Source organism: Perognathus longimembris, chromosome 16, assembly GCF_023159225.1.
Source record: "Perognathus longimembris pacificus isolate PPM17 chromosome 16, ASM2315922v1, whole genome shotgun sequence".
Taxonomy (NCBI): Eukaryota; Metazoa; Chordata; class Mammalia; order Rodentia; family Heteromyidae; genus Perognathus; species Perognathus longimembris.
This window is the reverse complement of record NC_063176.1, coordinates 51,699,037-51,713,572: the sequence shown is the minus strand read 5'-3', so window position 1 is coordinate 51,713,572 and position 14,536 is coordinate 51,699,037. Positions and strand designations below refer to the sequence as shown.

General features: G+C 43.1%; 1 protein-coding gene across 1 annotated transcript in view; it reads right to left on the bottom strand.

The window, feature by feature from the left end:
• Tapt1 (transmembrane anterior posterior transformation 1) overlaps window positions 1–14,536 on the bottom strand; it is a 50,762-nt gene that overhangs the window by 29,083 nt on the left and 7,143 nt on the right. Inside the window, exon 2 of the mRNA XM_048363952.1 lies at window positions 9,502–9,632. Within this exon, the coding sequence (XP_048219909.1) occupies window positions 9,502–9,632 (131 nt within the window). The remainder of the gene's footprint in view (window positions 1–9,501; window positions 9,633–14,536) is intronic.

Below are 14,536 nucleotides of genomic sequence, written 5' to 3'. Positions count from 1 at the left end.
GTGGTCTGCACGCGGCAGGCAGGCAGTGGGTGTTCACCACATGATGCCGATAGCTCTTGGAAGGAAGGAGTGCTCCGCTTGACGCACTAGGAAGCTCTGGAGACTGGCTGTTTGCCCCTCAGTGTGTGAGAGGGAAGGAATCAGCCGTACAAATTTGGATGGTCTGACCTAAGGCCTCACACTTGCTCTATCTGAGCAAAACAATTGGCCCTGGTTTTTGTTGTTATTGTTGTTGTTGTTTTTTTTTTTTTTTTTTTTTTTTTTTTTTTTTGGCCAGTCCTGGGCCTTGGACTCCGGGCCTGAGCACTGTCCCTGGCTTCTTCCCGCTCAAGGCTAGCACTCTGCCACTTGAGCCACAGCGCCGCTTCTGGCCGTTTTCTGTATATGTGGTGCTGGGGAATCGAACCTAGGGCCCCGTGTATCCGAGGCAGGCACTCTTGCCACTAGGCTATATCCCCAGCCCTGTTATTGTTGTTTTTTATTAATGAAGAACAGGAGTTAAAGCAGCTGTCCTTGGGCTAACCTGTCTTGCCAAGTTGCTTAATGTCATAACAAAGAATCATATGAATTTTCATTTGTGTGGTATCTTAACAAAGTAGGTAATTACTATTTCCTTTTATTTGGACTAAATAACCATGAAGTATTCAGCCATTTGTAAGCAATGGCTAATAAAATCTCTCTTAAATGTACAAGGTCTGACGATAAAGTAATGAAATCAGTGCCGTATGTTTCCCTTCTGAGAAACACAAAAATACCCTGTCCTCCTTTAAAAGTCATTTCAAGACCAGGTGCCAGTGGCTTACAACTGTAATCCTGGCTACTTAGGCAGCGGATATCTGAGGATAGTGGTTCAAAGTCATCCTGGGCAGAAAAGTCCATGAGATTTCCTTCTCCAATTAATCACCAAAAAGTAGAAGTGGAACTGTGGCTCAAGTGGTAGAGTGCCAGTTTTGAATGGAATAAGCTAAAGGAGAGCACCCAGACCCTGAGTTCAAGCCCCAGTATCTGTGTGTGCACACGCACACACACACACACACACACACACACACACACTTGAAGTCACTTCAAAATCAATTCAACTTTGTGGCTAGAATGAATGCACAATAACTTTGGAATGGATCTCCATAAGTCTGTCCTGTCAGTGGAGTCATACCTGGTACATCAGATCCTTGTCACTCTTCCCAGGCCTCTCTCCTTCAGTCCTGCCTCTGCAACCTGACCTCACCTTACCCATCCTGCAAAATGTAGTGTCTTACTCTAAGCTGTTTCTCTTTTCTAAGAAAAGCCTACATCAAAGTCATTTCTTTGAACTTGCAATTATATAAAAAACAGAATGCAGAAAACCAAAATGTGGGCAAGAACTAAAGCATAATGAGAGCGTGTTGAGAAGAAATCAGACTTTCTCATTCTGTGGCACATATCATTTTCCTCTGGGATGAAAGTAAAATGCTACATGAGGTCTTGGGTGAATCCTATTCTCAGTCTGGTTCATTCTTTGATTTCTTTCTCTCTCTTTCCCTTAACCAAGCATCTATAGTACAGTTCTGGACAGGCTGATGATGTCTTTAATATCAACCCTCAGTTGGCTGAGGCAGGTGGACTGGGAGTTCCAGACCAATCTGGGCTGCACAGCAAGACTTTATCTCAAAACAAAACAAAATAAAGAAATAAGTAAACAGACAGAACATATTCACTGTTTTATAAAGGCTTAAGGAACTTTCTGCCCAGACAAGAGGATTCAAATTTTGCTTGCATTCCATAGTTAGAAATATACTTTATGTTGCAATCCACTATGCAGAGATTCATTACACACTTAAAAAAATGGAAAAGAAGAGCATCACACACACACACAAATAACACTTTTTTTTTTTTGCTCTACGTAAAACAGGCTGGTGTTCTTTGCTTTCATTTGAATTCATTAAACTCAGGCCCACTAGTGGGCGCTAACTCCCAGTCTGAAGACCGAGTCCCCAATAGGCAGATAGGAGAAAATGCAGGTACTGGAGACAACTTAAACTAGAGCTTTGCAGAGAGTGGAGAGGTGAAAGAGTTGGTTTTTTTGTTTGTTTGCTTTGTTTTTTTGTACAAAGACAAGTTAAAAGCTCTGAGTTATACATTTTAGGCATCAAGTTTTAAAATTATTTTCTTAAAATTCTTTCTCAGGCATAATCATTAGCTTAATTAATGAAGTGGTTCCTGCAATTCTTACAAGTGTAGAAACTCAAAGGACAGCACCATCCACCAACCTTCTCCCAGAGAGCTGTTGGACAGGATGCAGAAACCCCTACAGGTAGCAGGCTAGGCCCTGTCTGGGCGTGGGCCTCTGTCCCTCTTCACCTCCTCTCTCAGGCACAGGGAGCAGCACCCCCCACTCTGTAGCAATGCTAAGGAGTGTTCCTAATTTCCTGGGCAGGAAAGGATGGGCCTAGATCTCAGAATGCAAAAAACAGAAGCACCATTTCTACTAATGACGCTTGTCACTCAAGGCTCAAACTCATTGCTAGACTTGCAGTCTCTATATACTTAAAGAAGATTTAACATTAAAAAAAAAAAAAAAAACCCAACCACTATTAACATCTGGCCTTCCACATTGAGAAAATAGCTCAGAGGAATGCTTCCCTAACACTTTAGGCCAATGAAATATTACATGCTTGTAAAGAGGTCTATAAATTGCTCTTACCACACTATGCTCTTAGCCACTGAAAGACATATTCCTAATACAAAATAAAAACGCAAGCCTCTGTCCACGGTGAAGAGATTTAAAAAAAATCTGTATTTTCCTTTTTGAAAGAAAATCTCCTGCCTACCACCTTTTAATGCTGTATTGAAATTTCAAAGTAATAAAATGTTACTGCTAACATGTAGGAAAAATACACCATCTTATGGAACTGAATACCATATTGATCACAAATGCCACCCACTGAGTTGAGGGTCACTGTCTGCAGTGTTAATTAGAAAATAGGAGTAAGAGGTCTACAAAATATTTCTCTCTCCTGCCCTTAATCTCACTTTTTATAAAGCTACAAGGTTGGAGACCACACCATCTCATTCCTACCCTTGAGGATGAGAGGTAATTAGGAAAGCCCTTTCCACAGGGAGTTCATACTCTTGTGAGCTGACACACTCTGGGGTGAAGTTGTAAGTGCCACACTTTGGAAACACTGGTAAAGACACTGGGTCTCTGCAGTGTTCTATGATGGAGAGAGGTGGGCAAGCAGAGGGGAGATATAGGAGGGGGGGGGGACAAGAGTTAGAAAAGCCCCCCACAGAGGAAGACTGTGCATTGTGCATGAGGGCTAAAACTTATCTCCAGTTAGTACTTAAAGAGCTCAGATTTCTATCTCAGCAAACCCACGTGCAGAGATCCATTAGAAAGAAGGTGGTCAAGTAAAATGGGCTACCAATAAGAAAACTTACAAATGACTGCTCTGAAAGCAATTACTGAAGACTCAAAGGCATCTCTATAGTAATGTCAATTTTATTCACCTGGACTAGAAACTCTACCCACTAGGACATGGACAACAGAGGGACTGCTGAGTCAGGACCTCATGTGATAGGCAAGGCTACAGACACATCTGAAACCACAGAAAACAAAGGGATTTTAATCAATAATCATTATTACAAATCTATATCTGGTGCATATTTCATAGGAGGTGAATAAATTGAATATATAAAGACATAAATGTGTATAAAGAGTATACAAGCTGGGTGCTGGTAGCTCACATCTGTAATCCTAACTACTTAGAAGGCTGAGATCCGAGGACGGCAGTTTGAAGCCAGCTGGGGCAGAAAAGTCCCCATGAGACTTTTCCCTCCAAATAACCACTCAACAATCGGAAGTTTGCTGTGGCTCAAGTGGTAGAGTACTAACCTTGAGCACAGAGAGGCTCACAGACAGCGAGCGCCCAAGCCAAGTTCAAGGCCCACAACTGACAAAAAAAAAAAAAAAAGTACACACAATGCATTTTCTTCCCATGTTTACGTCCATGCTGAATACTGTTATATATCTAAGCACTTGACTCATCTTAACTTTTTTAGTCCTCCAGACAAGCCATGAGGTAGAAATTATTCATTGGTATTCGGAGAAGTTCCTGCTGCCGGGCTATGCCTTGCAGGATGAGAGGCCAAGAGCTACAGTAGGGGAGGGTTATGTGAGGAGCATTAGTTTTCACAGATAAAAGGAGTTACTTCAGGCTAGGATCACCTATCTCTTAGACTCAGAATTGTTTTTTACAATGTGATCAGTAGCGCTGGTGTGCATGAGGGATCAGTGACTTGATAGAAGACAATGTAAATATACAATATTGCTTCCAAAACTAACATGGCAGAAATAAGTTACTGACAATAGCCTCCCTAGCAGATTCACTAATTGCCTTGAAAATACATCAGCGAATGGGGCAGAGGACCAATGGACGCACAGGTAACAGGTATTTCATCATGCTGCGGAGGCCGAGAGGCCTTGACTACCATCCATCATATTCAAGTCTCCTTTCTGGAACACCCTAAACTAGCCTGGTCCTCTGAGTGGTAAGAAAATAGAAGGGGGAAGGTGGGAACACTCTCACCCCACCACAAGCAGGGGGCGACACACAACAGAGGAGGAGCGCAACACCAGCCAAGGCTGCTGTACTGACAGGACCCGAAGCGGTTGGCACTGGCCTTCTTGCTTCTGAGCAGCCTCTGCGGGAACCTGAGCAAGACTGTGTCACAAACAGCTTTGCAAGGAAAGATTTAGAAGGATGATTCTTCCAACGCATCTATAGGAAACTAAGTGGGTAACTAAGAAGTCACCCCCCCAAGCCAACATCTCAGTAACTAGTCTTAGTTTTGCAATGGAACCCTAGGACTATTTTATTGAAATAAAGACAAAAGCTATTACTAATTTTCTTCACTGGGGGGGGGGGAGGGGGGACGACCCACAAATTTAAATTAAGTTCAGTATCACGAAATAAACTTTGGGATTATTTTTCTTAAGTGTTAGCCCCTCTAACCTTCAAAATGCAAGAACTAAGTTAGTCTATGTATTAACATTTTCTTTTCTGGGAGTTTTTCCATTTGTACCTATTTCTTTTGTTCCTTGCAGGACTTTCATGTTAGGACCACCAGCTACCAACCCTCTTCGGATGAGCCTGTCCAATCTTCTAAATTGAGATGAAGACAGTAAACTCTAAAGTAGACTTGATGCCTTGATCAGGCCTCTCAGTGATAGCAGACCCAAGATGAGAGGCCAAAGGGGCCAATCAATGCTTGAGCATGAAGTACAGCATCCTTTTCCCTTCCGGTAATAGTCCAAGCTTAGTAATAGCAATATTCTACACCGGTTGTTATGGTTTTACTATGAAATGTCCCCACAGGCTCGCCTGTTGAGTGTTGGTCCCTACCTCATGACCCTTTTCAGGAGGTGGTGGGCCCTTTAGGAAGCGAGGCCTTGACAGAGGAAGCAAGCCACGAGGGTGTGTCTTTGGGGCTTTAAATTGTCCTTTGCCCATTTCCTCTCTCTCCTTCCTGTCTGCCACCAGAAGTTTCTGCCACATGTACCCACAGCCATGAGATTCTGCATCACCACTGACCCGGAAGCCACAGAGCCCAAACTGAAACCTCTGAAACCGTGACCCAAAACAAATCCTTCCTCTCTTAAGTTGTTACCACAGACATCTTGTAGGGATGAAAGGTCTAACCAGCACATTTGTGTATCAATATTTACATTGCATGTTCAACTTACTAAATCTAACACTTAAAAAAACCCAGCTAGATTCTCAGAAAACAATAAGTAATTTAAATTTTTAGAAAAATATATTAAATAACTATAACATGCAAAGCACTGTAAAAATGAAATAAAGGATTTCCAAAAAGCATGGAATTACAAGGTGAGAGAAGTCAAAACATGGTTTCATTTTAGCTCAACTTTTTATGACAGGTGAGATTATATGAACGAGTTAATGTTAATGAAAACTTACTAGTAATTACAACCTACATCTTGCATGTATTTAACAGAAGGAATAAACAAGACACAGACAAACCAACTGATGATTAAATTTTGTGGAGGTCACACAATGCAGGGAAAAAGCTTGAGCTTCTGTTATTCTTAATTCCAATCCATGTTGAATACTGCTAAACTCATTTTTCAGAAGCATGGCTCTGAGGAGTGGCTGACTTGATATCCATTCTCAGTCCTGCCCTTTGTTAAAAAGCATATTATTTACCATACTCCTGTAGCTGGGGATGGCTATACGGCTTATTTTAGCCAGTAAGACAAAAACAGAAGTGTTGTGGCGGAGCCTCTGGGAAAGCTTTAAATCTGTAAGGGAAGAGTCAGAAGATGCTTCTACCTACCTCCCTCCCCCCCACCCCACCCTTTTCTCAGCTTGTAAGTATAATTAGATATACTTACACTTGAGATCATGGTTGTCCTCTTTCTGTTCAGAAGCAAAAAGCAAGAGGACTAAAAGTTTAACAGACCAAGGATATCAAATGTCTTAGGATCCATGGTGGCTTCATTAACCTGCTAGAACAACTGACACCTCTTTTCTCTAGACTTGTTTTGTTTTAAAAATGTATATATTAGTATTTATTAAGCCATTTACTACTATATTTGCTTAGTGCTTCTGTTACAGTGCTAGAAGCATTCCTAAGAAATGAATCTTCAATAATTTCCTCCCAAAGGCTAGGTTCTAAACTCTATAGTCTAACTATAATACAACCCGAATTGTCTTTCTGTGTCTCAGTAGTAACCTGTCTGTACCTAGTGATTTCTGTTAGTAACACATCCAGTTCATCACTGGTATGTACACACATGGCCTACAATGCCCAAATAAAATGTAGCTCTTTTGCCCAGCTCAAACCTGTAACCTTAGCTACTCGAGGGTCTGAGATGTAATCCAACCCAGGCAGAAAGTCCATAAGAGTCTTATCTTCAATTAAACAGCAAAAAGCTTGCAGCTGATGAGGAGTGGCATTTCAGCAGACAGTTTCTGCTCGTTAGTTATGACACGGGATGAAATCATCCTCTTATTAGGCAGACTCCTGGGTTGCATTCATCAAATTTGGCTGTGGGTTGCAGGCCAAATCCTGCATCTTCTCCAGAGAGAAATGGAGAAATCCAGCACCACTGAGATGGGTGGGAGGAAAGCTTACCCTACATAGAGTTTCAGAAAGCCAGACAGGTAAAGGCTGTTTGACCCCGAGAGTCCACGCCCACCCTGGCCCTGCTCTGTATCCTCACACTTTTACCTTGTGGATGACCACTGCCAGAAAAAAGGGTCTGAAAAGCAATCTAAAAATGTTTTCAGGAACTGGACTCATCTCTATTTTTTTTCAATAGAAGAAACACCCCCCTCCTCCCTGTGTCACTTCTAGCTCCAGATGAAGTCTTAGACCTCCTCTTCATCTGTCAATCCCTCAGGCTCCTTCTGGGCCTCTCAGGACCTTGTCCTCCCTAGAAAAGCAGCAATGCAGTGGTAACAACACAGGCACACTGAGCATTTGTCCCTCAGCAAACTCCATCAACCAGTGTCTTGCCTGCTTGTCCTCTCTACTATGCTTGCTGAACTCACCAGTTTTCTGTCTCACCCAAAACTGAGCTCAGCAAGGAGCACTCCCCAAACAATCTATATAGAAAAATGTTGCTGAGCCAGGCAGGCATGGGTAACTCATGTCTGTAATCCTAGCTACTCAGGAGTCTGAGATATAAGGATCGAGGTTCAAAGTCAGCCTGGGCAGAAAAGTCCTCATGACACACTTATCTCCAATTAACCACTCAAAAACCAAAAGTGGCGCTGTGGCTTAAAGCGGTAGAGCACTAGTCTTGAGCAAAAGAGCTCAGGGACAGTCTTCGGGCCCAGAGTTCAAGCCCTACAACTGACCCCTCCTAAAAAAAAAAAAAAAAAAGAGGAAAGAAAAGAAAAACAAAGAAAGATAAAAATGTTGCTGAAATGGTCACTCTACACTTGACTCTGCTTCTACCAACTGACACCATGGAGGATATCCAGCCACGTGCCTCAGGAGGCCTTCAAAATCATTTGCTATAAGACAGACAAGTATGCTTCTCATAAGCTGCCTTTGGCCTGTCTGCTTGTAGTGATACTGCTAGATAGCCTGCAAATAATACTATGATATCCAAATGGACATGGCAGAAAAAGGCTGCTAAGCAGAAAGAAAAGAACTTTGGCCAGAGTGGCTGTATCCCTGCTTCCCCTGTCCACTACACTCTCATTATTCCTGCGCCTTGACAAAGGAAGCCATCTTAGACAGGAAGCATAGTCTAAGAAAACGACTATTACAAACTTTATTTTACTATAAATGTATGAAAACATGTTTCTTCTATCTTTTACTTCTTATATATCTTTTCTTCTAGCAAGGAAATTTTTGGATCACTGTCATCAATTCTAGCAGCACAGAGAGGGAAAAAAAGCTTTCCTGTCTTTCAACTGACCTTGAGGGACTGAGACAGACAGGAGGCCAAGACACACAGGAAGGTTGAGGGCAGTTACTGTGCTTACACTATGAGGATTCTTTTTCTTTGAAGAGACTGTGGATGTTCTTCAATATGTGAGCCTCCGAGAAACTAAACTGTTAAAAAGGGCTAAAATAAAGTAACTCATGAGGATGAGCCAAAAAATACTTTGATTCCAGTAAGACAAAACTGAAGGAAACTATAAAACTATAGAAGTGAACATTAATTCTGAGGGAAGAATTATTTGGACCACACAGTAAGTTTAATTAGAAGCAAATCTAAGATTAGAATAAAATTTAGTACTGCCATTGTACATATAAGAATTTAGCTTTTGGGGGGGCGGGGGCGGGGTGCTGGGGTTGGAATAAGTGCTTTATGCTTGCCAGGTAGGCACTCTCACACTGTTAGCCACACCCACAGCCCTTTATGCTTGCTTTCTTTCTTTATTTATTTATTTTGCAGGCCTGGGCTTGGACTCAGGGCCTGAGCACTGTCCCTGGCTTCTTTTTGCTCAAGGCTAGCACTCTGCCACTTGAGCCACAGCGCCACTTCTGGCCGTTTTCTGTATATGTGGTGCTGGGGAATAGAACCCAAGGCTTCATGTATAGGAGGCAAGCACTCTTGCCACTAGGCCATATCCCCAGCCCCTTTATTTATCTTTTTAAATGGAGTTTTGCTTTTTGCCCAGGCCAGCCCAGACCATGATCCTTCTATTTACACTTCCCATGTAGAGAGATGACGGGTGTGTACCTCCAGCCCAGCTTTTTGTGGGTTGAGATAGGGTCTTGCCTGGCTGACCTCAAACCATCTCAACCTCCACCTCTGGAGGAACTAGTATAGATATGACCAACTGGCAGTTGGCAACATTGAACTTTGTGAAGCCTCTTCCTAGAAGGGAACTCCTATTTCCCCAACATATTAAGTCACTTATCACATTATTTCCAATTATTTTAAAAACTCAACTGTAGCTGTTCATATTTTTCCTTCATAATTAACACCTTAATATAACTTTCAAAATGATGTCTGGAAATGAATAAAAAAAATAGTACCTTTTCCAGTTCTCTTGGTATTCGCATGCAAGTGTATACTCTTTCTCTTCGTTCTGTGTACTTGGCCTCATTGTGTTCCAGGAAGTACCCTCTCGTTAGTTCAGCACTGAGGAACCTCAATAATGAAAGTTCTATGGGAGAAAGAAAATGACACTAAACAAAAAGAACAGTATTTATCAATGAACTTACAGGCTAGCTAGAGCCACAGGCAACACATACATAAAACAAAAGAACAACACAATCTATAATTCTGTGCCTAGAAGTGGACTACACACAAACGGCCAGCAAATGTTGGTAAAACTACTGTTCCTTATGGTATAAATTGGACCACTATAGGAATATGGAAAGAATGGTGATATAGGACCTGGAGGATGGAGAAACAAGAGAAAGAAAGAGGAGCTATCAAAACTGTCAGGAAGACAGTAGTCAAAGGGCAGCCCCCACCCCCTGCCTGAGGTCCCAAACAGACGACAGGGAAGGGCCTCCCATCAGCCTCAGAGTCCGGGTAGAGGCCCATCTATGGAGCCCACCTGTGCAGCCTCACCCTGAAGGGAGGCCCCCCCAATGGAACGACAACCACACCAGCTACACAGCACACAACTTCAGTCAGATCTGTAACCTCGCTTTGATCTGCCAAAGCAAAGTTAGCGCTGGTCACGGCATGTTAAATGAGGAAAGTATGGCCAAAGCAGGCTAGATGCTCTTCCCGCAGCTTCAGCAGGAGACTTGAAGAGGAGTTGAGGTGTGGATGGGTGCCTGATGCCAGCTCTTTCCCGAGTGCTTATCATTGGGCAACCTCTTCACACCCATCACCTCACGTCCACCCTCTCATGTGTACTCTGCAGGCCAAACCCTCTTCTAAGACATGGGGTTCCTCTTTGCTCTGAAGTGGCCTTCAGACACTGACACAGAGGGAAGGGTGACTCCAGGTACAAGGATCGACTCAAGGAGCTGGAGCCTCCAAGGGTGAGAGGAATTCTGGGAAAAAGCTCTTCCAGTCAAAACCACCCTGGAAAAGCCCTCAGGGGGACTCAAAGAGCCTTAGCTGTGGTCTGCACAATGAATCTCAGACAGCTTGCTTCCTCCAACACCCCTAGCTCTGCTCATGCATGTCACCACGTGGCTTGCGTTCTCCATTAACGCACACACTCTTCTCTAAATACTACATCAATGACACCCTGGAGAGGAGGTGATGTGTGAGAGATCTCTGGGGTAGAACAGAGAAAGTGGAAGGCAGACTCACACCCAAGCCAACCTGGCACAGGGCAGGTAGGACACTGCGTGTCCTACAGGTGTCTAGCTTTCTCTATTCAACACATAGATGAAGTTAGACAGATTAAATGGACACAAGACATAAATGCTACTGCTAACACCAACAGATGCTAAAAGCTTTAGTGGAACCTAATCCATCAGAATAACATTTTTGGTTATGAACTTTCTAAAACCAGAACAAAAGAAAGAGAAAGAAGCCTCATGAGGTACAAAGAAGAAAAGCTAAGACCAGTGAAAGACTAACAGTTATACTTGGTTCAGTCAGTTTTCCAACCAGGAAGAAAAGCACATTCTGAACAGAGAGAGAGAGAGAGAGAGAGAGAGAGAGAGAGAGAGAGAGAGAGAGAGAGAGAGAGAGAGAGAGAGAGAGAGAGAGAGAGAGAGAGTGTGTGTGTGAATTTTTCATGTAAATACTGAAAAGCAAAAGATTCTACACATGATTTTACTGACCCTGGTGAATCTTGAGTAGAGGTTATTTCTCTGTCACCTCTGAACAACAGCCCTTTGACCTGCAGACTCCCTAGTCCCTTCCTAACAACCCCAAACCATTCCTTCCTCTCAGGGGACACCTCTGCCAGAGGCTGACGTTTCTGACCTGCTCTTCCTCTTCCATCAGACTCTTAAAGTGTTTGCTATTCTGAGGCTGAATTCACTAACTACCTCCCACTAAAATGCTAACTACAGTAAACCATCAGCCATCCTTGAATGTCCATGTTCCCAGATCTGTCCCCGGCTACCAGGTTACTGTCTGCAACACTGTGAAGTTAAAATCCTTACCTAAATCCTAAGGTACCAACCACATTTAGCTTCGAAGTCCTAAATGCTATGCCTCCTGGGTAACTCTACTTGGCCATCCTACAGACAGATTACCACCTACAAAGTCGAACCCCAATCTTCTCTGCCAACTCTGCATCCCTCCCGGAGCCCTGACCTGGAGTCAGGGCAGCACGAGCACCACTGTATAGTTGCTTTGCTAGAAGCGAGTATCAATTTCGATGGCCACCCCACTTTTTCCACCAAGCCCTATTGTTTCTTCGAGATGTTAACTGTTTCTTCTTCTTCCTCCAGTATTCCACCTGAATTTGATCCTCATTATCTCCCTGCAGATGACTACAAATGCTTCCTGTCTGTGCACTTTTCCTTTATTTTTTTTGGGGGTGGGAGGGTGGGGCAGTCTTGGGGCTTGAACTCAGGGCCTGATCACTGTCCCTGGCTTTTTTTTGCTCCAGGCTAGCAATCTACCACTTGAGCCACAGCGCCACTTCTGGCCTTTTCTGTTTATGTGGTACTGAGGAATCGAACCTAGGGCAGATGAGCAAGCTACCACTAAGCCACATTCCCAGCACCCTGGGCACTTTTCTTCTAGTCCCAACTTGAAATGGCAGCAAGGTTGGTGCTGTGCTGCTGAAGCCTGCAGAGCTGCAGGGATTCTTCATCATCTTCCGGATCCTGTCCTAGCTCCTCAGTGCTGGAGCTACCAGGACCCTCACAACTGAGCCGGGGCCATCTTCTCTGTCATGCCTCACATCCGCCTCCCTGTATCTCTGGTTACACTACTTCAGGTCTCCCAAACACTTCAGCCAGCTCACAACGTTCCTCAGTCGAGGCATTCCCTTCTGGTTCTGTGGGGATGAGTAAGGAGACATTACCTTCTCTGTGAAGACTTCTCTTAAGTTGTCTAGATAGCATCCATCCCTTCCCCTCTTGGCTGCCACCACAGCTGCACCTATTTTTGCTTCTCTGAAAGTTATTGTCTTTCTCCTGTCTGGTTATACCATTCACTCCTGCATCATTGGGGCCAGCATGTAATAGGGCACAACAGATACACGCTAAAACATATACAGCAAAGAACAAAAGAAGTCACACATGGAGAAAAGCATGGCAGGAAAGAACCAGAGCCAGAAAGTGAAAAGCTAAAGACAAAATGGAAAAGGGGAAGAGTTGAAAAGATGTAAGATGTGGTAGTCAAACTCCTTGGAAAGTAAGCAGCAAACAGCAAACTGATCTTAGGAGAATGGAGGAAAGTGATGACAAGTTAATGTGGGCTAAATGTAGGTGCTTTGTGCCTTTTGGCATTATAATTTCTGGCATTTTCCACCCATTTTTCTTTAATGTGGATTCTATTTAAAGCGGATCTGACTACAGAAAGTAGAATTAGTCAAAATGTTCAACATCAGCGAACCTGCTTAATAAATAACAATGCTGTAGGTTGAAATAGAGAATGAAATCAGACGTGGCAAAAGAAGAGAGACAGAATTCTCTATTACAGTATAGAATCTGTGATGGAGACCGGGGGAGTCAGTGGAGAAGGGCGAAAGCTTCAGATGACTCACTCGAGGCAGCGCAGCACAGCACAGACACCAAGCTCTATTCAGTCCAAAGTGATTGAGAAGGGCAACTCCACAGGTGCCTCACTTCAAGCCCTGAGGGAAGAGGTGCTATGGGTGGTCACAGCTAGTAAGGTTCTGGGTAGGGGAAGGGAGGAGTCCCCCTGCTCACACTAAAGGCAAGGTTGGAAGCTTGGCAGACCATGAGTATGGCATCGCAGAAACATAAAACAAGTCCACTCAAGAGATTTACATTTAAACAAGAAAACTAAATAAAAAGGCCTATCTAGCTCTATTTACTAGGAAAACTACATTCCACTGGGGAGATTTGTTACGTCCACAAGAAGAGCACAGGATTAGTAGTGAGTGGCTCTCTGTACCAGCACCTTTAGGCCCATAACCCTGGCCAGTTGGCCTCAGTCAGTTTGATTATATAGCAAAGAAAAGCAAGTTTTACAACAGTTCCATAAGCTCAGTTTCCAGCTTGCCTTCCACAGAGACCAATGAAAGAATGGCAGTATTAGTATGAAAGCCTAAGAATCACATGGTACTCAGTAGATGCTATGTTGAAAATGAACTGTATGACTTGTGGTTGGGGACAGGAGGGAAAAACTGGGAGAGTGAAGGAAGGTGTGACACTGTCCAAGAAGAAATGTAGTTATTAAATGACTTATGTGACTGTAACTCCTCTGTACGTCACCTGTATAGTAACACTTTTAAAAACTGAAAGAGGAAAGAATATGTCACAAAGTCTTAACTACTTAATTTCACATGTTTAGTATTAACCATTTTGTTTTGGTTATTACCTAAAGTTTATGATGCTATTTTTTAAATCCTGGTTCTGTAATTCCAAAGTAATACAAGTATATTTAGCTAACTATACCACAGAAGTAAGTAGTTTTCTGTAAACAAGTTTTCATACAGTATGAGGAAGTAAGTCTTTCAACTGTCTTATAAATATAAAACAAAACTAGGGGTGTGGGTCAAGTGATGGAGCATCTGGCCAACAAGTACAAGGCTCCAGCTGCACCAAAAGACCAAACAACAAAAATCACCACACAAACAAAAACAACCAATAAATATTGTTAGGATTCTACTGCGGGAAATAAAAACAGTTCCAGTTATAAACACTAATTTACTTCCTACACTGGAGCATGTTAAAACACCAGACAATAAACAGCACATGGAGTACACCTGCTCTATAGGTGTGGATGAAGAAACAAGGGCACCGAGAACCTAAGGCAGTCTCCACAAAAGCCACCAGTAGATTTAGAATTCAAAGCCAAGCAGTCTGTTGCCAGGGTGGTGGCTTGTTGCTTTTTTTTTTTTTAACCACTGATGTTGCCTCTCACTTCCAAGCGCATTTGGAAAATTAGGACTCACTCCTCCCATTCTGCTTGCTTACCACCTGGGCTTAGGGCTACCAAGCTGCACTG